Genomic DNA, 25,521 nt, shown 5'->3' with positions numbered 1-25,521 from the left:
TTATCATTTTATCAATTTTATAAATATTCCCCAGTAGTATTTGGGTATTAAAATAATATTTTTAACATATTAATCATTCAATTTGAATAGTCGTTTCTTAGTCAAAATATTAGCCGTTTGTTTTCCAATATGATCTATTATAGTCGTTATTCTAGCCGTTGGAAGATCTGCTCTCCCTATTTAATTCTGTAGCCATGATCTGATTATGCAATTTGTCCTGACGATGAACCACACTTGTTGGTTCCAAACGCGTGCCAAATGTATTACCATGTGATTTACGCCCAAGAATTTTTCTCTTAAAAATAATTTACTTATTAGATTTTATCATACATATTTTTTTTACAGGAACGGTTATGATGCTTTGTATTAATCTTGGGCAGAATGCCAAAATCTGATTACATTTTGAGCTTCTTTGTCCTGCTGCATTTCTTTGCTAAGGATGTAGCTGAAGCTTACAATTTTCTTCCTTGGATAGACCCCTATTGAGTTAATTTCGGAGATTTTCCCCCACTTGAAAATACAAACAAATTGGTTTAGTAAGAGACAGTAGAACATGGCAGTCTATTTATGGAATGGGATCCCATGATTCTTCATCCTCTTTCAGCTTGATCCCAGGCAGTCTATTTATGGAATGGGATCCCATGATTCTTCATCCTCTTTCAGCTTGATCCCAACAGAGAGAAAGACCGCTTTATTGGCTTCGATGTCTGCCTTTTTATTATGAATTCTCAACACGTGGTAGTACTTCAAGTCCTGGAAGCTGTTTTCCATACCTTTGATCCTGGTAATGAGCCTTGCTAGATTGAGATCCTATACTGGGGTGTTGGTAACCATTGAATTTATAATTTTATCATACATTTACTCAACATAGTAAAAATAAATTATGATATTGTCAAAACATTAATAAATTATGATATTGTGAAAAACATTAAATTTTATCATACATTTACTCAACACCGTGATATCTTCAAAACCATTAAATTTTATCATACATTTACTCAACACGGTGATATCGTCCAAACCATTAAATTTTATCATACATTTACTCAACACCCAACACCGTAAAAACAAATTATGAAATCATCAAAACCATCAAATTTAAAAACACTATTTAGTTAAATTATTATTCACTCAACACATGAAAAACAAATTATGAAATCTTCAAAACCATCCAATTTGAAACACAGTTTAGTTAAACCATCAAATCTATAAAGCTATTTAGTTATTCCTACCCAACTTTCCATAAATACAACATTAAATTCCGATAAAACCATTAAAGTTTATCATACATTTATTCAACGTCATAAAAACAGATTAATTAAATTTTATTATATATTTACTAAACACCGTAAAAACAAATTATGAAATCATCAAAAGCTTCAAATTTAAGTGATTTAGTTACACTATCTTCACTCAACCCAAAAAAACAAATTATAAAATCTTCGAAACCATCGAATTTGATAAGCTGTTTAGTTAAACCATCGAATCTAAAAAGCTATTTAGTTTTTAGATTCTGCCCAACTTCGGATACATACGACATCAAATTCTGGTAAAAAGCACATAAGTTCAGCGTACGTTTAACCTGAGAAGGGAAAGTGGAGCTCTGAACGCAAACAGATACAATTAAATAATCAAAAGTAACCTCGATAATGTAGCAATGGAGAGTTAAAAATGTTTAAAGGCACCCACGCCCAGTGTTAAAAACGGATCAAGCTTTAGATTGAGTAGAAAAGTGAATTTTTTTCAACACACGCAAAGTCGAGGGTAAAATTTTAGGTCAGCGGGGGCGAGTATGAATGACGTCAGCGGAGGACTTACGGAATGGACACGTGTCTCATTTTCATTGGATGAGATGTAAAAAATAAATTAACAAGCTTTTCGGTGAAAGCCCGGCCGGTAGTTTTGTTTGCTGGGGGGAGGGGGTGGCCGAGGAGGAGGAGGAGGAGGTGGTGGTGGAGGGCGGCCAGGCGACGGATTCTACGCAAATCAAGTGAGTAATGGCTTCTGTATCCCTATAATTGGCTCCCTTTGAGGACAGGTTTTGAAATTTTCTGAAATGTTTTGATGTGAACGCCGGATCTTTTATGACTTAAGTTTCAGAGTCTGGGCTGCTATTTCTGGGCCTGCAAGGTTTCGTGGGGTCTCGAACTCCTGACTGCGGGCTTGGCATCGGCATTCACATCGTTAGCGCCTTGTCTCTGAAACCATGCGTATTTGTATTCCTTTTGATCAAAGTTGCAAACAGTGGTGAAAATTGTGGATTTCAGTTAATTATTTGCATGAAGGGTTAGCCTCGGTGTTTTTTGTTTTATTAATGAAGGGCACAGTGGTTTCTGTTACGAATTGAGGACAGCGGTGGAGATTTCATCTGGCTGGGGTTTGGGGAAGGGAGACTTCGGCAGTGTGATGAGGCAGAAGATGAGATTTTAGAGCACTTGATTTAGTGGATTTTTTTGTTTTCTTTTTTTAATTTGGGGCATATTTTTTAAAGATGGAGAGGTTCAACGGCACCGCATTATTGGATATGCGGCAGCTTCGGACCAACGCTGCCTTGCAATTCAGCCCCCAGATGGCTATGAGCAATGACAGTTTCTTGATGCTTGATTCGAACCCCAGTCCATCGTCTTCGATGGATCTCGGTAGCTTGAACCCATCTCTGTCTTCGAATATAACTTCCGAGTTCTCGTCTCTTCTTGAATCCACTTCACAGAATTCGATGAATGTGGGAATGGCGTCGAGTGCCGCGATGCCTCCTCAGCCACAGGCTGTTCAGCATAATGATATTCTGATGCCTGCCGACGAGTGGTCTGGAAATACCACGCCAAGTGCTCAGAGTTCTCGACAAGCATTTCAGAGTTCTTCCCCTAGTCAGTGCCAGAGTTCTGTTAGCCAAGGACAGCTCTCACAGGCTGGGAACATGGAGAATAGCAGACTCCAACAATATGGCTATGATAAGCACTTGTGGGGCAGTTCCCAAAATTCTCATGAAATATTTGGGATACCACAACAGACTAATCGAGACGAAATGTCTCAAGGAGGGGATAATCAGTTGGCACTGTGTGGGCAGCAACAAGGCTTCCAACCAGAATTGAGGAAGCCAAACTTTTCTAGCAAGCAATCTGGCCAGGTACTGCCAGGTGTTTCTCAGCAAGTTGGCTTTCAAAATCAGGCTCAGTCTACTAATGGACAGGCAAGTTACTTACAACAACAACGACTTTCTCATGGAGGTAATGCCTCAGATATATCTTCACAGGAATCAGCTTCTCAGGAAGTGAAAGGTGCTGCTCAACCAATGGACTTTGAACATAATCAGGCAAGCCAGGTACCAAGTTTCGACGGGGCTACAAAAGTGAACATCCACGTGAATAATAACAGTTTGCCGCAGCCTTCAGTTTATCAGAGGATGGAAATTGACAACCAACCTCCAAGGTTCCCAGTTATGCAGCCCACCAATCAACAATCAATGTTTCAAAGAGGTCCTGCCCTTAGTCAGTCTCAGAAAGTTATGGATGGGCATAGGATACAACAATGTGAACTCCAAGGCGATCCTGTCATGCAGACCATGCGAAGTCTAGGATTTCAAATGCAGGGGATCAACCCACAAAACACTTTGCAAGGCCAGTTTCAAGAGCAATACATAAATGTAAGTGAATAGGCCAGGGATGGTGTTCATTTCTCTTTAGTTGTAGCTACCCCGTGTATTCATGTTAGAGTCCTTACGTGTTTCAATTGCAAACCTTTTCTTTATAACCATTATGGCTTATATTGAACAAAGTCTTAGCACACATAAAGTTATTTTTGCTAGGAATAAACTATGTTCGCGTTGTTGAATGAATTGTACTGCAGCAATAGCTCACATGGGAACCCCTGGCTGATGATGCATCTGTTGATATCTGTAGGAAATAAAATTTCTTTGGCCTAAAATAGCAGAATTTACTATGTCTAATCTGGTTTTGAGGTCTTCTGTTGAGATTGTGATCATAGGTAGTCTTGTTTCATTATTTGAGATTTTAAAAGGAAATAAATAAGTGATACACACAAGTGCAGAACAACAGTTTGTGATGAATATCCTTTTTTAAAGGGGAAAAAAGAGAACAAATTCAAATTCATGATCTAATTGCCATGCCAGGTCAAGATAGGTCAAAATTTCTTCCTATTGCTACCACCAAATTATGGGCTTTGTAAGAGCTTCCTGTTGTTTTCTTCATTAATTTACCTCCCAACAAGATTGATATTTCATATTTGAGTGCAGCTCTATACTAGCACAGATCCATCTTAACACTGGATATGTTATGCACCAAGTGCTATTAAATTACTCAAGTTGCTATACTGCCAAGCCCTCTGTCGTTAACTGTCTGCTCAAATCCCTATCACAGGGAATTTCTGATCCTTTAAATGGAGACCATGGGCTCAGAGCTGCTGCAGCTTCAGTATCAGGTATATAGCAGTTTGTTGTTGACTATGGAGAATGACTACCAGTGGGCTTTATTTGGAATTCCTGCAAAACCATAAATTTTATTGACCTACCACAAATAATTTGCTGAATGATTCAAAGGTCAAACACCATTAACACTGTTAATAAAACTTCACAACAGTGAAGACTCTGCTAGGTTCAGTTGCATGTTGGGCAAATTGGTTGTAACAGAAGGAGCTTCATATTTCTTCAGATAAATCTCAGTTCAGCACTCCACCCAAACCTCATGTTCTTCTCTGCATTGATTGTTTTATGGAACTAAGCTTTCAAAATTTTAGTTCTTTTGCCGTTCATTTGTAATGAATATAATTCATATCTAAATGAAATTCAAGATTTCATTAATTTAGGTCGCAGTAGTACCAGTCATGTATTTACGTCTGCTACTGTTTTATTTATTTAGTTTTTTAAGCAATACATACAAGGGCACACACACTACAATGAATTGATGGTCTCCTCCCCTCCTCCCTCACATGCATTGTGGAATGTGCCTCTTGGTGCAATAACACAACCTTAATAGAAAGTAAATCCTAGGGAAACAGAGTCCAATAATTCTCAGTAACACCCATAATATTTTGGTGACTTTTTTTGTTTTCCTTTTATGGAAACATTTCACCATTTGAAGCACCCTTGGAATGGTGCGTAATTGCTTATGTATGCAGCAGTGTTAACCACACTCTGCTCAGGGAAGAGCTTGATAAGGCAGAAGAGTTAAGAGGTTGAGGAAGCCTGGGAGAAACTTCACACATCTTCTGGACAAAATGATGCAGTTTCTGGTTATTATAGGCAGGTTAGTGAGTCATACTTGCATTGACTCAAACTCATTTGACCTGAGTCAAATTTTGTCAATGCAAGTATGACTTTTCTCTGAGTCATTTGGACTTGTTTGGCACGTGTTTTGTTTTTGATTTGCAAGTCTCGCAATGGTATGGACTTTGGAAATTATTCCAGGAAATAGCTAGCAAAACAGTAAATGATTCCAGCAAGGAACTTCAAATCAAGATGATGCTTCACAATTTTCTGAGGAAAATTGGAACTGAGAATAAGGGCAAAACATTCGACCAATACTCTTACAAATTGAGTGGTAAAAAAATTATTCTGCCCTCTGGATTATGGTTGAAAATCATTATATTCCAGTTTAAAATTTCTCCGGTCATCATCTAGTGAAAAGGGTTGGCTATGAGAGAGATGTTGCATGACGAGGCAAAATATTCTGGATAAATTTCAGGAAACTTAAAAGACAAGTTTTATAATACTGGTGAACAGTTTAACCAACAGTTGGAGGTAGAATCCAAATTTTGGCAAATTAATTTGAGGCTGAAGATCTTTGAAAATTGAATTTTAGAATCCTTACCAAACATGAAGTACATCATTAAGTACCTCAAATGACTTCTAGGAAAGCACATTCACTAGAGGGCCAAGGCTTATAAGTGGTGGGGTGAGGGGGAGTGGGGTGGTGGGTTGGGGAGGAATTTGACTTTGCAACTTAGGGTAGTATCTTGCAAAATATGAAATTAAAAGTCTGTTTTTCAATAAACTATATATGTTTTTCCGTTTCATATACCTTTTTCAATGACTAAATGCATATTTAAAAATTTGACCTGGCTTAAGATGGATGTTTTGAAGTTGTACTTTTTGGCATTTCTCATCCTTTAACTCTCAAATCTATTTTTCAATACATTTGACATAGGTTTTCTATATACCTTTTTCAATGATCAAATGTATATTCCAAAATTTGTGCTACCTTTAGTACAGATATTTGGAAGTTGCCCCTGGCATCTCTAGCTTTCATTGCCAGACCTTACCGTCTCACTCACTCATTCCTTTTTAGCAGGCCATTATTATTCTGTATTGTGCCACTGACTATGGAGTATTTTGTATTATACCATGGTCTGCTATATATGTGTTGCGGCAGCACTACCACTGGTTTCTTTCTCTGTATATGTTATTTCTAGCATTTTTTTTAGGAGATGCGCTTTCATTCCCACATTGTAGTCATACTGGCTGTACCCTTCTTTAGTCCCATTGGTCTACTTTTGTGGTCATCAGTTGGACGTTAATAAATTTACTTGGCATTATTCATTCTTAAGCATATTAGTATTTCATGAAATATGTGCAATGATACAAAAATTTCTAAACTCCCAAGTTTTTTGGTTTGTAATGTCAATTGATGCAAATGCAGGCTAGGCAGAGGCATAGAAACACATAGTTAAGATTTCTGGCATCTACTGTCTTGTAATTTCTTATTATTTCTTGCTTTTGTCTTCAACAACACCTCTAAATGGGCAAGGCTGAGGCAGTAACAGACTTATGACACTTCAATATAAATCCATATTATTGGAAGCATAACATTTTTTGTCAAGTAAAGTCTTTTACCTCATCATGATCACACATTAAGTTTTAAGGTCTCAAACCGGTGAACTAATCACCTGTTAGATGGGGGAAAGTTCTCCCAATTCCTGTGTTAAAAGGGATCTGCATCATATCTTGATTTCGTCTCCAACAACACCTTTAAGACAAGTAACAGTCTTACAGGAACCTTCACTTAAATGCCAATCTATGTGACTGGAAGTTGTCTTTCTTGTCAGGAACAAAATCTTCCAACTCACCAAATGGTAAGTTTTGCTGGGGTCTCAAAGGTGAACAAATGCCCTGTTAGAAGGAGGATAATTCTTTAAATGCTATTGTTAAAAAGGATTTGAAAAGTTTTCAGATACAGACAATTTTCTGTTCCTCCTACTGAATTTCTGGAAATTCAATATTGCAGGTTGGCAACTTCTTCTAATCTCTCCTATAGTCTTGAAATTTATTTTCCCAAGATAAAGGTTCCTTTGATCTATCTTTGGTTTCTTAATAATTATATTCTTTAGGCCTACAGGTCTGATGTGCTGACTGCTTAAAATTCTTTGGTTACGTTAAAGTTACTTCCACACCTCAACCTATTGTCATGTTCCTAGAATATAAGGTTTCACTGGAGGCCCTCCCAATATTTCGCCTCAAAGGGCGAAATCGACGAGTCAGTGGGAGAGGACATCTATTGGTAGTTCATGCAGATCAAGTGGGTTTCATCCCAACAGCCTCTCATGTCTACTATGGCATTTTATGTTAAGCAGTTTTTGCAGATTGTTGACAGTTTCATTCTTTGTCTAGACTACCCACAACAGCACTGGTCATATGGCCATAGGATTCCCCTTGGCCATCTGTGAGTACACTCTCACAGTGATGAGTTGAGACAGATCACCAAATTCAATGAGAGGGAAGATTTGTCAGCTTTTCTCCCTCCAAGAGGTGAATATGAGGGAGCACTTTATTTCTGGGTGTCCTGATTATTATGAAATTTGGGAGAATTTGTAGCTCTTATGGGGAGCTACTAGAGGGTCCCTTTCTACTTTCTTTCATTACCCAAACTAGAGATGCCCAACCTTGTATATTTGGGAGGTGATTAGTTTTAGATGATGAGCCTTGCAGTCCGATGTCCAATAGGTTGATCACCACCTTCTTTCAACCTCTATCAGCCATTGGGGGTGTCAAGCACCCCATTGATACTGGTGCCACATGCACAATCTGTAGTAAATCAGTGAGACAGTGCCTGTTGATGTGTTTTTTCCACTATGTCACCTTGACCTACCATTCTCCACACTCAATATGGATAAGACAAGAAAATAATTTATAAATTTTCATAACTAGCCAATTTTCATAACTAGCCAAGTAATAGGTCAACTGTCAACAAGAGTAAAGATTACAGCTAGTATTAAATAGTGGGTGTCTAGAATACTCCTACAGCTAAAATGTTATCAAACCACTGGAGCTGGACAAACACTAAGAGGAGGGAGAAGAGGCCTCCTTGTCTTCTTTAGTCATTGTGAAGGGCTTGATGTAAAGCTTAATGATGCCATTTGGAGAGTACTCATTGTTGAGGGGGCCTGGGCCCTGGCTGTACAATCCTCAGAGGAGTTGTGGAGCAAGAAGAGAAGAGAGAAGAGTGAGAAGACTTGTCTCTCCTAACATTAGGTTGAGGTGAAAAAACTCATGATGGTGATCTGTTGCTTGAGATGACTCAGGTGGTCATATGATGTAGTAAGCAAACATGCTTCGAGTTTTGCAGAGGTTGCATGTCTGCTAGCCATGTGAGAGAAAGTTGGTTCATGTTGTCTCATAGATATACCAGCATCCAACTCATGGGTAGGGGGTGTGTAGCACCTCCACCCAGGGTTGCGGGCATAGTTTTTAAAACTGGAACTGGTGATCGGACCGGAGAAAGTTGGTTCATGTTGTCTCATAGATATACCAGCATCCAACTCATGGGTGGTGGGTGTGTAGCACCTCCACCCAGGGTTGCGGGCATAGTTTTTAAAACCGGAACTGGTGATCGGACCGGTCCACCTAATGAACCGGTTACCGATTGGAACCGGTCTAACCGGGACTGGTCTGGTCTAAACGAACCGGTTTTAGAAAAATACATTCAATAATTAATTTTTAATGAAAAAACTATTTTTAAGATTTAAAACCATGATTCCAAGCCAATAGAGACAAAATATGCAAAGTTTGCTCATTTATATACCATGTAAAGGTGAATATATCAAAATGGCACTGAGTGCAATACATATCATCGGCAAAATAGCAAAATACATAAGCAATGAGGCTCTAAATGGCCTATAAAGTCCAAAAACAATGCTGCAAGCTATGAGGACATTGGCCTACTACAAGTCTACATTGTTTACATGATCAATCATCAAGTGCATCACCACTACTAGCCACAATATCATCATCAAGAGCTACATTGACATCATCTGGTTTAGAGTCTGAGGATGCCTCAACCTGATCTGCAACCTTAGTATCAATGCCACCAATAACAATAGAAGTGTACCTAAGGGAAGCACGAGTTTGTCGACCTGCATGACTAGTGCCTTCCATTGGTTCTTTGCCTTTCCTTGATGCCGCTACCGATCCTGGTTCTGATGCCACCACATAATCTGCTTCATCCCTCGCTAAAGCCATATCGATATCAAAATCAGCCTCAAACACAGGTTCTTCAGTCCTCCACCCATTCTGATGTTGGATCAATATCGTCCAACACAATGGGATCTAGATCAGGAGTTTTGCTCATCATTTGGAGCTCGGATTGCATTTATTGTTTACCCCCAAACCATGAAATCCTGGAAACCATTAAGTCTGCTGAATTTTGAGTGAAATCTAAAATTTTAGTTTCTCCATATGAAATCTAGTGAGGTCGAAACCACTCTCAAACATCCTGAGTCATTTCATGGTAATGTTAAAAATTTAAGTAAAAGGATGAAAATGAAAATGAAAGGAAATGTCACTTTTACTTTAAGAATTTAACATTACCATTAATTTCCAACATTGTTAGGGTTGAAATGTGTCAGGAAAATGAGAGGGTAGGCATGTGTTTCATGGAGGGACTATTTTTGGAGGAAAACAAGCCCAAATTTCCCTCAAAACATCTTCAAAACTCACAAAAATGCATTTTGTGGGGGTTATACTTGCCCTGGCAATAAACTGACCAGTTTAGGACAAAACTGGTTGGTTTGACCACAAATCGGTCGGTTCCGTCCTAAAGTGGTCGGTTAGGACCGGTTAGCTCCAATTTTTGGCCAAATAGGGTGTTTGACTGGGTTTTTTGACCGGTTCCAATTGGTGGGCCTGCTAACTGGCCGGTTAGATTGGTAACTGGTTAGCTCGGCTGATTTTGAATACTATGGTTGCGGGGGAGCGCCCTCCTCAATCCTGCTCCCAGTTTGCGCTCTGGTCGGGAGTGTTGCTCCTGTCGCTCCAGGAGCGACTTTTCCAACCAAGGAGCGGTTGGGGAGAGATCGCTCCCTGGTTGGAAGAGTCGCTCTCGACTGGCCGAGAGGGAGGTGACGACGGCTTAGGAGAGGGGGAAAGGGAGGGAAAAAGGGAGAGAGTGAAGGGGGGGGAATAAATAGACCCTCTCCCCTCCCATTATTCACTTCATCCCATTGAGAGAGCAAGAGAATTTGGAGAGAGTTTGAAGCAAGGAAAGGAGCTTGGTGAGAGAGGAGCTTGGAGGAGCTTGAAGAACTTGCAAGGGGAGATTGGAGCTTGGGATTGGAGGCCAAAGAGGTAGGATCTATACTCTAATCTAGCAATTTTTTTTATGTTCATTGCTAAATAGATAAATATTTTTTCTCTATTTCCCATTCCCATTCCCATTCCATTTTTTTGCAGATTCAAAACTTCAAATTTCAAACATCATGGTTATATTGCTTGGCATTTTCTTATTCATGGTTCTTTTTTTGGTTATTATGGTGTTGGAGAGTAGAAAAAGGAGGGTTGAACATGAAGAAGGGGATGAAGAAGTGGGTTATAGTAGATTTGATGAAAACACCGGAGAGAGGAGTACCTTGATGAGGAGGAGAGTAAACATGATTCAGCTAAAAGAACTAAACAAGACCAAATCCCATTGTGGAAATATGTTACTAGGCCTGAAGTAGGGGAAGGGGGTGGAACCACTACATTTCACTGCCCCCATTTCAACAATAATTACACAGGTTCATACACCCGTGCCAGAAAGCACCTCTGTGGAAAAAGGCCATGGGATGGAGATAAACAAATATGAATCAAAACTTGAGCAGGTGTGTCATCAGCAGAGAGAGCCAATTACATAAGGGAAGGGGAGAAAGCCCAATACAAATCTAAAAAATCAAAGGGTTTCTTTGAACCAAGCTCACAATCACATGCACAAAGAACTCCTTCAGCATCCTCTCATCGCAGTGGATATGGAGGCACAAGGTCGACAAACATCTCTTTAAGGCATAGAACCATATCAAATTTCCTTGATGAAGGGTGTAGGAATGATGTGGATTCAAAAGTTTACGGGTTTCTCTATGCATGTGGGATACCATTCAATGTTCTTCGCTCACCTTATTGGCATGAAATGGTTTCTGCCATAAATGATGCCCCTAAGGGATACAAGAGCCCTGGGTATGATAAGGCTAGAACCGTTGGACTTGATCATGAAAAATAAAAAATATCACATTCTTTGAGTAGAATGATAAATTCTTGGACTGAGCATGGGGTTTCCATTGTATCTGATAGATGGACAAATGTAAAAGGCAAGCCATTGATAAGTGTTCTTGTTGTGTCTGTTAGTGGTGCCATCTTTCTTTCAGCATATGATCACTTAGACAAGTTCAAGACTGACATCAACATTGCAGAACCATTACTAGAAACAATTGAACATATTGGGCCATACAATGTCATCCAAGTCATCACTGATAATGCTGCTAATTGTAAGGGATCGGGAGCAATTATTGAGGATAAATACCCCAACACATTTTGGTCTGGGTGTTTGGTTCACACAATGAACCTTTTGATGCATGATATTATTAAGAACAAAAACTAATAATACAAATGGATTGGTGATTTGTACAAGAGAAGCAAACAAATGATAAAAATTATTACAAATCATAGTAATACCCATGGGATTTTCTGTAGTCACTTAAGATTGGAGTTGTTGAAGATTGCGAAGATTAGATTTGCTAGCTATCTTGCGAAGAGGTATCTTCAGGCTCCTTTTGAAGGTAGGAGAGTCATTGGCTAGCATGGTATCAAGTCCACACTGGCAGGTATTAAAGGAAAGGGCTACAAATGCAGCTACAAGGTTTTGAACAAGTGGAGGAGACTGCTCTTGATGGTTAGTTTTGGGCACATGTGAGGCAAGTATTGGAATTCACCAAGGCCATTTATCACATGATTCGTTTTGCAGATACAGATAAACTAGTGATCCGAGAGGTGTATGAGTAGATTGATATCATGTTGGGGCAAATAAAAGATATTGTTTAGAAAGATGATCCCAACTTGTATACATTGTTTCACAATTGTGTGTGTACACGGTGGAATAAACTTAATGTTCCACTACATGCCTTGGCGTATATCCTTACGCCAAAATACTACTCTCCATCTTGGTTGGGCCAACCTGCACCTGGGGGTGGGGTTAGGGTCAAACCCCATATAGATCAAGAGGTATCTACAGGATATTTGCAAGCATTAGACAAGTTGATACCTGACAGGGAGGAATGTGCTAATCTGCGTCTTGAATTAGGCAGATACATCAGTTGCACTGGTTTGTTTGGTTCTTTCTATGCACTAGAAGATAGAGACATATTTGATGCTCTCGTATGGTGGGAAGCATATGGCGGCATGGGACTTTTGCCGAAATTGGCAAAAAAAGTTCTCGTAGGTTGTAAATACTTCTTCTACAGAGAGGTGTTGGAGCACCTACAACTTCATACAATTTGTGAGAAGAAACAGACTCAATGAAAACCGGGCAGAAAACTTGGTTTATGTTGTTGAGTCATTATTGTGACTGGGCTTATGAGGATCCAACATATAAAATTTGGAGAAATTATGAGAGATGAAGATGAAGCCATGCCGCGCCCACCATCCAATAGCAGTGTCAGTGCTCGAGTTCCAAGTCTTGTTCCTTTGCTGCCCCTACCTTCATGTACATCCTCACATGGAGGGCATGTGCCTTCTGTTTTTGGTCGTGGGATTGTGCGGGAGGAGATTCCTAGAATACCACCACGACCTGCTCAGGAATTAGAAATTTCTCGTGTCAAGAGGAAGCTGTAGATAATAGATTTACTTGTCTTTTCTAGTTTCTAGTAGTTTTAATAACTGTTGACCCTTTCATATTTATTATGATATATTTTGTAAACAATATATGACAATTTAAGTTTGAAGTTTGAAGTTGGCAATTATATCTCATTGGTAATGAATTATGAATAAGATGCTTCGTGAAAGTTGTTTCATTTCATGTTAGATATTCTTTGTTGTAATGGTTACACTTAGCTTACAAGTATAACTTTGGTGTTCAATTGTGATAAATGTTATATATTGAATTTTGAAAGCTTGAAACTTTAAGATTGATGAATGATGAGACTCAATATGTTGTATGTTACTAACTTGTGGACGTGGTTGATGAAGATTATAACTTCTAGATGATTGTTGTTATATGGTTCAATCTATGTTTTTTGTTTTCGTTTTTTTTTGTTGTAATTGTTAAATCTAATTCATCATTCTATATGTTTTTGTTGACATATATATATATATATATATATATATATAATATAATATAACGCTCCGGGATTCGCTCCCAAACCGGGAGCTTCTGAAAATGTCGCTCCTGCTCCCAAATAACCTTGCCTCCACCAATAGAGATAGTCTGAAAGAAAGAAGTAATGGACCTAATCCCTAATCAAACTTGGCCTAGAAGGTCCCTACGGAGTCTCTCACCAATGGATCATTGCCTTTCAAACATACAAGGGTAGGAATTTTTTATTAAGGTAGCGGAGAAAAGTCAGGGAACAAGCAGTGAAACATTCCCCAGATATCGTAGTATAGGGGACATGAAAATAGAGTGTTCCTTGGCTGATTGTCTTGAACCTTGGGATGTGCCTGGAACAAACCCGCAACTAGCATAGTGACTCGTGAGGTCTCAACATAGATATTGTGGACAAATTGACATCACTAGGTTTCTCTCCTCTGAGATTGGTTGGCCTTGGATGCTAGAGCAGCAACAGCAAGGAATTCTCAACCCCTCCCTTACAAGATAGTAGGATTGGGTCCTTTTAGTTTTGTTTACTCTTAAGAGGAAATTCGTGGGCTCATCATCAACACAGTCATGGTGGTTAACAAAGATGACGTCTCTTGTTCTGACATTGGATCTGACAAGGGTGTTACCCTTCCTTGACATTCTTAGTCCTGACCACTCTCTAGGAACATTATCTGGTCCAGAATTGGCAAGTTCATGGTTGTCAACGGGGATTTTGACATGGGCATTGCTCTCCCCTGTCATTTTACTTATGACTCAGTGGGTTTCTCTTGTTGCAGCAGGTTTACTTCTGAAATACTGCTGACCACATTATGTAGGGTTTTACTCTTCTGTTTCACCCGTCCATTTTCATTGTTTACCATCCTCTAATCTAGGTTTTAGATTTTGTTTTGTTGTTTTGGTAGGTGCTCCATGTATTCCGTTTAGCTGCTGATTGCTGTTCTTCATTTCCATTGACCTATTTTCCTCATTTGTGGACATTAATATAATTTTATTTTATTTTGTTTCTGGCCAGATCCTGCAATAATGCCTGTGCATTGTGCAACCTTTTTCTATTTAATGATTAACAGCTTGAAGCTGACAGACCATATAATATCTGCAATCCCTATAACATAGTGATTTCTTTTCCATCCAATTGGAAGAATTCTCTGGTTTTGCCAAGAAGCTCTACTTTCATGATTTCTTCGTACTGTATCATTGTAACAGGTTTCAATTTTTAGCCTTGACAAGTTCTCCGATATTACATTGAGTACAGATAAACCTATAGAAGTTTGAGACCCATGAGTCCCCATGAGTCTTCCCGAGTCTCATCTGAGTCAAGTTACTTGGATCATACTCAGCTTGAGACTTGTCTGAACTTGCTAAAATTTGGCTTACTTTTCAAGACTTGAGAGTCAGGAGGCTAGACTTGTGATCCAACTCAGTGTGCAAATGGAGATCCTCTGGAAGTATGGAGGGTCAATCACGTTTTGCAGATAAATATCAAGTGTGAAATGTTGTTTTATCATATTATATGTGAGATGATCTTATGAATTTGTGCATAGACTGCTGTTTTGTAACTTTATATGGATTGGAAATGCCATATTGTTTCTGCACAATTACTATATTTTGATCCCAAAATGTGAGTTTTTTTGTGATCTCAAGATGTTCCAATTTTCTTGGCAAATGCATTGCGTTTTCAGTTAAGATAGCATTTTAAAGGTAAATAATGCAAAATCGTGAAATGTTCGTTTTTTGATATTGTCTTATTGAACAGTGGTCTCTTGTGCCTGATAGGATGTATCTAAAAATCAGCATCAGATAAGAACCCTGGAAGTTTACCTCTGTTTTGAAGATCATAGTCTCCAGATAAAACTTAGAGTAGCCTCTTCTAATATATAGGCCTCTGCAAAGTTGCAAACTAAGCAGTCTATATGTGGCATGGCTATTCTACTGCTGTTCATGCGCCTTTTAGCTTTTCTTTTTTTCAGTGTTGCAAAAATTGCTGATACAGGTTATTTTTCATGAGTTTTTCACATTGCTGATACACTCTGCCTAAAGATACGTGATTTTTGAGGTATTTGAATATATTGTGATATTTTGAAAAGATTGTGATATATCTTGAACAGTGGTCTCTTGTGCTTGATAGGATGTATCTAAAAATCAGCATCAGATAAGAACCCTGGAAGTTTACCTCTGTTTTGAAGATCATAGTCTCCAGATAAAACTTAAAGTAGCCTCTTCTAATATATAGGCCTCTGCAAAGTTGCAAACTAAGCAGTCTATATGTGGCATGGCTATTCTACTGTTGTTCATGTGCCTTTTAGCTTTTCTTTTTTTCAGTGTTGCAAAAATTGCTGATATACGTTATTTTTCATTTGTTTTTCACATTGCTGATACACTCTGCCTAAAGATACATAATTTTTGAGGTATTTGAATATATTGTGATATTTTGAAAAGATTGTGATATATCGGTAATATATCGTGACTTGACTGAAAATATCACTGAGGGTGTGACAATCTACTGTTAAAGTGTGAAATTTTCAGTTCTTCTGCACACTTTTTTCGCTACAGTTTGGTTTTTGGCCAATATCAGTTTTATTTTCTATTTATGTGGCAATGTGATTTTTTGATGTTGTTGTTGCTTTATATTAAAAAATGAAAAAATGGAATATTTTTTTTAATTTTTTTTTTTTAATTTTAATATCCCAGAGGAACCCAGCAGCCACCCTGACACATAACTACTAATAAACCTCTGGGGGTTTACAGCCTGTCCTCTCCATGAATTGGGTCACAACCAGGGGGATTTGAACCTTGGATCTCTCAGTTTTCACATATTTCACATTTCTTCGATCAGCAATTGAGCTGCACCCCTGGGACTAATATTTTTGACTTTTTAAGTTTGCTGATATTTTCTGATTTTTTTCCTGTTTTTTCTTTTTGTTTTGTTTGATATTTCTGAAAAGTTTCTTTCCAGACCTTTGGTGATATATGCCCCAAACTATATTTGCAACATATTTTTACTTCTGTGCATGTGCCTTTACCTTTTTTACTACTGTTTTATTTTTAAAACAATCCTATCGCTACAAAAATGGGAATTAGCTGGTGATCTGATTTTGAAGATCACATGATTTTTCATTTTAAACACCATTAGCTTCTGGTTTCATGGGAAGAATAGTATGCCACTTTGCAACCTTGAAAATTCAAATTTCTGCTGTCTGTTTCCATTGAAGCTGGTAAGTTACACTGACTTTTCTCATGACAAGCAGGCAAATGGTCATCCACTATCAGTTATTCTTCAGAATCAGGCTCCTGCCCAAGGTCAAGCTCAGATGCCAACATTGTCCCAGCCTCATGCCCAAGGCCAAGTGGCAAATCAGCAAGCTGCAGTAAATCAACAGGCAGTTTATCAAACTCGACATTTGCAGTCTGGGTCACATCAATCCCCATTTCAAACTAACCAGCAGGCTTCTTTTCATTTGGGTCAGCCTCAGGTAAACCAAGTGCACCAGCATGGTGGTAACTCTGGATCACATTTGGCAGGGATCCAACATCTTGGCCAAATTCAGGCAAGAGCACAGAACCCATTATTCCAGGGCCTAAAGATTGGAGGGCGGCACTTATTGCATGGATCACCCAGTGCCCCTGTAAACTATGTTGGCAACAGTGTTGATGCAGGAGTACGAAGTCAAATGCCAGCAGCCGTTGCCTCCCGGTGTCTTGAGATTCTTATGCTTTATATTCAAGATCAGAGAAATCGACCACAGGTAGGGTTCTCAAGCACAGCATCTTTCCTGATGCAGAAGGAACTTTGTAAAGAGTGTAAAGCACTTTCTAATGGTATTTTATAATTGTTAATGCATTCCCATATATTTTTTCCTGATAGAGGTTCTCCCTTGCTGAACAACGTATTAAATAGACAAGTGAATACCTTTATCATTGCCCCTTTTTTGGGATAATTTAAAATATGAAATTAGTAATGTATGATGAAGTGACAATAAAAGCAGATGCATTTTTTCCCTGATAAAAACAGGATAATGGCATAGGATTTTGGAGGAAGCTTGTTCAGGAGTATTTTGCTCCGGGAGCAACGGAGCGCTGGTGCTTATCAAGCTACAGCTCTTCTCAAATGAGCAGGAACGCGCAAGGCCTGTTTCCGATGGTTGGTTTATAACACAAAAATATAAAATTATAGCATATAATGTTCTATTCTGTTAATGCCGCATAGACATATGTTTGATAGATGCTTGATATTTACCTGCAGTTGAGACTTTTTAGATGATCCAATCCAGAGATGTTTACTAGTAATTTGGAAGATAGTGTTTTCAGGAATATATTTCTGTTCTTTTCACTTATGACTAATTATCGTGGTGATGATAATTTCAAAAAACATTGTTGAGGAGATTTAATGATTTTTGGTGGTAGCCTCATTAGCATTGGGATCTTATTGCAGCTTTGCTTGTATGTAATGTCTTAGGGAAATTTTCTCTTCCTAGGGCTTCTGTTTCCAGCTAGGGTTTTCAACAAAAAGTCAATAGGGTTTCATACATTCACACAATAGCAGACATCTCTTCATAAAATATACCAATTTTGCAAATAACAATAGCAGACAGTTAGGATCAGTTTATCACAAATGCAATTCTGCAATGAACAGGACTGATCTGTCCAAGAAAACCAGAATGTATTGAACTAATAATCTAGCAATTCAATGCTGTCTGCAAAATGAACAAGATTAATTGAATACTACTAACAGCTACAGAGTTCGAGCTTCTTGCTTAGCCTACTGTCTATAGTTTAGAAATTAGAATATTACAAATCTGTAGAAGATTCCTGCCACAAAAAATCCTGAAAAAGACCCCACTGATCTCTATCTCAAAGGTGCCTGAGCTGCGTCAGGAAAAACTCCAGGAAAGGACTGGATTGCCTCAGACTGGATCACCAGCTAGCCTCAGACTGAACTGCCTCAGACTTATCAATGCTGCCTCAAAAATAGATAACTGTCTTTGTACTGCGTCAGACAAAGGGCGCCGAGTTCTGCCCAGGGAGGCCGAGCTGCCTCAGGGGGAGGTACAGAGTGTGCCTCAGTAACCCAGCCGTAGAGAATACCAAAGTGCCTCAGGGAGGTGCTGAGCTCTACCTCGGGGAGGCTGCAGTGCCCCAGTAACTGAGCCGCAGAGAAAACTGAAGTGTCTCAGGGAGGCTGAATTACCTCAGGAAGGGGCTGAGCTCTGTGTCAGGGAGGCCCCAGTGTCTCAGACTGCCCACTGAAAAGACTGGAAAGATCTCTGCAATTCTGCCACAGAAAAAACCGCCTGTCCAGAGAAGAGTACACCTAAAACCACCTTAGATTTGTCTTGAACAACTTAAGCGAGTTTGAGTTTTTCCAGATGGATAACTTCCTGCTTTTCCAGAACGGAACAGAAGATAAAAAGGTTTACTAAATAGGGTGGAATCTTTCACCACTGAAATTAGTAGAAGAGAAAAGGGGTCATAAACCCTCAGTGGCACAGCAAAATGGAACAGATGTATTTGATTCCAATTTGATGATGCCGATTTGATTTCGACACTTTTCTATTTATAGATTTCTCTATGGGCTCCCAAATCTGAGGGGTTGTGAGTGCACCCTCAATTTTGGGTGTTTTGGCCCCAGCCAACCCAACTTTGCACAATGTTGACCCAACATTGTTAAAATTGGGTTTTACCCCTTTATCAAGACTATAGCCTATGGGGTCAGATAGGCTATTTTGTCCTCCTCAGCGCATCAATCTGGAGAGGACATTACAGTCCCCCCTTCCTGAAATTGCTTGCCCTCAAGCAATTGTAAATTTAGGTGCTGTAAAATTCGTTCTCCTTCCCATGTGGTGTCTTCTTCTGGTAGGTCTTTCCATCTAATAAGATACTCTGGAATTACTCTGCCCCTTAGTTTCTTTTCTCGTACTGCCATGATTGCTTCTGGGATTAGCTCCAGTTGTCCCTCTTCATCCAAAGGGGGCAGTTCGATAGAAGTAGTGACCTGCTGCCCAACAGCCTTCTTGAGACATGATACATGGAAGACATTATGAATTTTGCTCTCCTTTGGTAGTTCTAACTCATACACCACTTCATCAACCTTCCAGAGAACTTTGTAAGGTCTATAAAATCATGGCTTTGGCTTTTATGCCCTGTTCTTGAGTGTAGATTGCCTATATGGTTGCAATCTCAAGAAAACGAGGTCTCCTAGATGAAAGCTGTGTTCTGTTCGGTGCTGGTCTGCGTACATCTTTTGCTGATTTTGGGCAGCTTGCATGTTTTCTTTGAGTATATTGAGAATGTCTTGATTTTCTTGTATCCAGTCTTTAGCTAATGGGGCCTTGCTATCTCCAAAAACCATGCCGATAAAAGATGTGCGTCATAACGATATAGTGCTCTAAATGCTGCCATCCTAATAGACAAATGATAAGTGGTGTTGTAACAATGCTCCCCGAGGTACAACCATTTGATCCATGCTTTTTGCTGACCTGTCACATAGTTATGTAAGTATCCCTCAATCCACTTATTCTGTGGTAGCTAGTGTTAGGGGTTAATTCTGTTCGTACTAACCCATAGAGTTTCTGCCAAAATACACCCATGAATCTGCTATCTTGATCATTGACCACATTTTTAGGTAGTCCATCGAGTTTGAAGATTTCTTTGAAGAACAACTCTGCTGCTTGTTTGGCTTAATAATTAGTTGGAATGGCAAAGAAATGTGCAAATTTAGCTGACCTGTTACTAGTTAGCCACTATGTAGATGCAATCTTTGCGTTGTGCTTTGGGTAATCCTGTGATGAAGTTCATCGAGATGCTCTCCCATTTTTCCTTTGGAATTGGTAGAGGCTGGAGCAAACCTGTGGGATGTGTGTGCTCGACCTTATTTTGTTCACATTTTACACATTCCTTGGCATTTTTAACACTTAATCTTTGAGACCTTTCCATGAAAACTGCTCCCTGATCTGTGGAAACTTTTGAAGAACCCTTGATGTCTCGCTAATAGTATGTCGTGCATAGCCTTCAAAATTTTCTACTTGAGCATGGATTCAGGGACCAAATATATCCTGTCTTTATGAAAAATAATATCTTTGATTATCTTGTACTTGTCATCTTGAATGAGCCCGTCCATGAAGGCACAAGTGAACTTGTTTTTGGAGTATACCACCATGAGGAGAGCATTGTAGTCTTTTGCGAGCTCTATGAGGGAACATGTTGCTAGTTTTCTGGAAAGGGTGTCGACCACAACATTAGATTTACCGTTTACATATTCAATATCAAAATCATAAGCTTGAACCTTACTTACCCACTTTCGCTGTCTCTCGTTTAGGTGTTTTTGCTCCATGAAATGTAGTAAGTTGTTTTGGTTTGTCTTGACTCTTGACTATGAACTTGTTTCCCACCAATTATTGTCTAAACTTTGCTAAGATGTGTGTAATAGTGAGCATCTTTTTGTCGTATGTGGAGTAAAGTCTCTTAGAATTTGAAGCTCTTGCCTTTCGAATGCGATCGAATGTCCCTTTTGCATTAATAGTACTCTTTTTCCTTCTCCTGATGCATCACTGCCTATACAAACGATTGATTGAAATAAGGGAGCGCTAATACTGGACATGAGCTCATTACTACCTTGAGCTTATTAAATGTCTTGTCTGATTCTTATGTCCACTTGAATGCTCCTTTCTTGGTCAAATTTGTCAACAATGTGCTTAGTTGCTAGAATCCTTTGACAAACTTCATGTAGTAGTTGCAAATTACTAAAAATCCTCGTAGCTCTGTTAGATTCTTGGGGGTAGGCCAATCCAATATTGCCTGAATCTTCTCTTGATGTACCTGCACTCCTTGCTCATTGATTATATGTCCCAAACAAAGAATTTTTGTCATCCCAAATTTGCATTTTGATGCCTTGGCATAGACTGACTGTTCTTTCATTACGCCTAAAATTTCTCCAGATGTCCCAAGCAGGGTTGCGGGGGAGCGTCCCCCACCCCTCACGCCCGCTCCAAATTCATGCTCCGGTCGGGGGTGCTTCGGGAGCTAGTTGGGAGCACGCTCCTTAATCTTCATTTTCATCATTTTACTTAAATTTTTAACATTACCATGAAATGACTCAGGATGTTTGAGAGTGGTTCCGACCTCATTGGATTTCATACGAAGAAAGTATAATTTTAGATCTCATTCAAAATCCAGCATATCAGTTTTTCAGGATTTTAGGATTGGGGGGATTGCAATGTTTCCATTGGATTTTGTCATTTATTAGGGTATGGAACTCATATTTAATCAAGAACACCAATCCCTCTATGTACCTTGATGTTAGTGACATTGATTGTCGAACTCCTATATCATGACCCTCCTAAAAATGTACCCATCACTCAAACAAAATCTTGACTTGACATGCTATGCTTTTTCTATCTTATGTTAATGCTTAGAGGGTGATATTAATGACAAAGATCCCTATATAGATCCAAAGGTAATGACAAAGATACCTTTGGATATTAATGCTTAGAGGGTGATATTAAGGACAAAGATCTTGATTTTCCAACAAGACTAAAAAATTAGGCATTTCTTGTGGCGGCAAGAGGCCCAAGCATTAGCAATAGATAATAGATTTACTTGTCTTTTCTAGTTTCTAGTAGTTTTTATAAGTATTGACTCTTTCATATTTATTATGATATTTTTTGTAAACAATATATGACAATTTAAGTTTGAAGTTGGCAATTATAACTCATTAGTAATGAATTATGAATATGATGCTTCTTGAAAGTTGAAAGTTGTTTCATTTCATTTCATTTTATAACATTCATTTCATGTTAGATATTATTTGTTGTAATGGTTACACTTAGCTTACAAGTACAGCTTTGGTGATAAATGATGATAAATGTTATATATTGAATTTTGGAAGCTTGAAACTTTAAGATTAATGAATCATGAGACTCAATATGTTGTATGTTACTAACTTGTGGACGTGGTTGATGAAGATTATAATTTCTAGATGATTTTTGTTATATGGTTTAATCTATGTTTTTTTTTTGTTATTTTTTTTTTTTTTTATATCTACTTCATTATTCTACATGATTTTGTAGACATATATGCATCAATATATATATATATATATATATATATAATCGCTCCCCGAATCGCTCCCAAACCAGGATTCTGAAAATGTCGCTCTTGCTCCCGCTTTCGCTCTCGCTTCCCGTTTTCGCTCCCGCTCCCAAGTAACCTTAGGACTCCCAAGTAGTCTTCCCATGTCTTGCTATATATTAGGACGTCGTAAAAAAATACCAGTAAGAATTTTCTTTGCTGCTTGTTGAAGATGTCGTTCATACGTAATTGGAATGCGGCAGGGGCATTGGTTAGCCCAAATGGCATGACTAGAAACTCAGAGTGCACATAGTGGCATTAGAATGTTGTTTTTGGCACATCTTGCACCCAAACCCGAATTTGATGATATCCTGATTGTAGGTTAACCTTGGAAAAATATACGGCTCCATGTAATTCATCTAGTAATTCATCGATCTTGGGAACAGGTACTTGTTCTTGATGGTCTTTTTGTTGAGTGCCCAGTAGTTAATGCACAACCTCCACGTTCCATCCTTCTTTTTAACTAGAACCACTGAAGAGTTAAATGGACTTGAGCTGGGTCTGATGTGGCCCATAGCTAGCAATTCTTGGGTTGCCTTCTCTATCTTGTCCTTAAATTTCTTTGGGTGCCAATATGGTGTTGTAATTATGGGCTTGGCCCCTTCTTCCAACTCTATAGTATGTTCAAATCTTCTTTTAGGAGGTAATCATGGGCGAACATCATTAAATTGCTCAGTACTTGCTGAATGTCTGCTTTGTACAACGACCTGCTATTGTAGGGTGTCTTTTGGCTTGTGATCTTGCACTCTGCAACATATGCTACATCTCCATGCCTAAATATGTGGTCTCCATTCTTCTGGCCGAAACGTCTTGAGGGCTGCCATTAGACATGCCTCTCAAAACTACTTTATTGCCGCTGGGTGCAATCCAAGTTGTACCCATCTGCTACTATCACATTAAGACCTTCGAATTCTTCTGTGGAAGTTCTCGCTTTGCAAGTAATGCTACATCAATGAAGTTGTGCATAGCTCCTCCATCAAGCAAAGTTATGATGCGTTGCCCCTTGATAACTCCCCTGATCCTAAAAGTGTAATACCTGGGGGTTCCTGATAAAGAGCAATCACAACTTGTGGTTGATGTTTCTTCTTTTTGCGGGGCTTTTCCTCCTCTGTAGCCTCTTCCTGGGGTTGTTCTTTCTTTCGGTTGCTAGGCTCATAATTTTGGGTGGGCTCTTCTCCATTCTTGTCATTGGAGAATACTTCAATGTAGTGGATTTTCCCTTTTTCAAAACATTGCTGCCCTGGCACCCACTGTTCTTTGCAAGCAAAACAAAGTTTCTTCTGCCTTAGTTGCCTTTGGGTTTCATCATCCAATGTGTCCCTTTTGGTCCAGTCACGTTGAAAGGGTTTCTTCTCCTTATCTTTTTGAGGGGTGAAAGGCTTGGAGGGGGCCTTAGGTTTGGTTGTTGCGTTTCCCATATCTCGAGTCTTCTTGATGGTGTCCTGAAGGGTTGCGGGATTGAATGCCTTAACCCAACCTTGTAGGGGTTTGGATAAGGCCTCTGTGAAAAGCATGGCTAATCTTTCTTCAGATATGTTTGTCACCATGAATGCGGCCCATTTCAAATTTTGCAATGAATTATTTTGGTGATCCTCTCTATTTTATTTGTGCTAGCTCTTTGAAGTGTATGTCAGGGTTTTTTTTATCGAATTGATCTATCAACCTCTATCTAAAGTCTACATAAGAGTTGATGTTTGTATGCCCCAATGTAACCAGTCCATGATACCACCAATCACGTGCTTCTCCTTCTAGATTTAGTGTGGCGAATTGGATGACACCTGTTTCTAACATAGGATTGAGCTTGGAGTAGGTGTACTATTTTTGCACCCAAGCTCTCGCTGAACATTTAGATGATCCATCAAAAGAAGGGGGGATAGTTTACTTAACTTGCACATTATATTAGAATTAGGCTGCCCCCCTGGGTCTATTTCTGCATTTGATGTTACTGTATTCTTGGAAATATATGGCCTGCTTGTGTATTCTCTTCTAATGCTACCTACTCCTGAAAGTATTCGTCAAAGAACTTATTCTGCTCTGCTGCTCCCTGGGTTGCTGTTGTCTGACTGTCAAAAAATTGAAGAAGTAAGGGTCTGTGATTCCTACTAGTTGTCCCGTTGCTTGTTTGAGTAACAACATTGGAAGATCCAGGATTATGGCTGCTACTTCATTCAACACCAACACTATTACCAACATGCAATCCATTGTTACCTATAGTGTTTATGTCTTGGACAATAACTTGTGCCATCTACTGTTGTCCTTGGATTAGCATGTTGGCCATTGGAGTATTGCATTCATTAGGATACCAAGATCCTGTTCTCCTTGCCCTGCTCTGTCTCCCATGGCTAGATGATTGGTGTTCCTCTTCCGTCTCATTGTGACGTTGCTTGTTTCTAGAAGCATACAAGGGTGATGCACTCACAATCTGGCAAGATGCTTGCTCTGATACCATTGTAATGTCATAGGGAAATTTTCTCTTCCCAGGGCTTCTTTTTCTAGCTAGGGTTTTCAACAGAAAAATCAATAGGGTTTCATAGATTCACACAATAGCAGAAATCTCTTCATAAAATATACCAATTTTGCAAGTAACAATAGCATACAGCTAGGAACAATTTACCACAAATGCAATTTCACAATGAATAGGACTGATCTGTCCAAGAAAACCAAAATGTATTCAACCAATAATTTACCAATTCAATGTTGTCTGCAAAATGAACCAGATTAATTGAATACTACTAACAGCTACAAAGTTTGACCTTCTTGCTTAGCCTACTACCTATAGTTTAAAATACTACAAATCTGTAGAAGATTCCTGCCGCAAAAACCCTGAAAA

General features: G+C 39.0%; 1 protein-coding gene across 3 annotated transcripts in view; it reads left to right on the top strand.

The window, feature by feature from the left end:
- Positions 1–1,893: 1,893 nt before the first annotated feature.
- Positions 1,894–25,521, top strand: part of LOC149208496 (uncharacterized) — a 108,553-nt gene continuing 84,925 nt past the window's right edge. For 2 of the 3 annotated variants that reach the window (XM_089396092.1, XM_089396090.1), the window contains exons 1-3: positions 1,931–3,643; positions 16,814–17,311; positions 17,578–17,706. In XM_089396092.1, coding sequence (XP_089252218.1) covers positions 2,492–3,643; positions 16,814–17,311; positions 17,578–17,706 — 1,779 coding nt within the window. In that variant the 5' untranslated portion in view covers positions 1,931–2,491. Of the gene's footprint in view, positions 3,644–16,813; positions 17,312–17,577; positions 17,707–25,521 lie in introns of all 3 variants that reach the window. The other variant, XM_089396091.1, reaches the window with a different exon arrangement.

This window comes from Pinus tabuliformis, chromosome 1_2 (assembly GCF_031772625.1).
Source record: "Pinus tabuliformis cultivar Carrire ecotype Pingquan chromosome 1_2, CPIR1, whole genome shotgun sequence".
Taxonomy (NCBI): domain Eukaryota; kingdom Viridiplantae; phylum Streptophyta; class Pinopsida; order Pinales; family Pinaceae; genus Pinus; species Pinus tabuliformis.
Note: the sequence above shows the minus strand (reverse complement) of the source record. Positions and strands in the feature narration are given on the sequence as shown.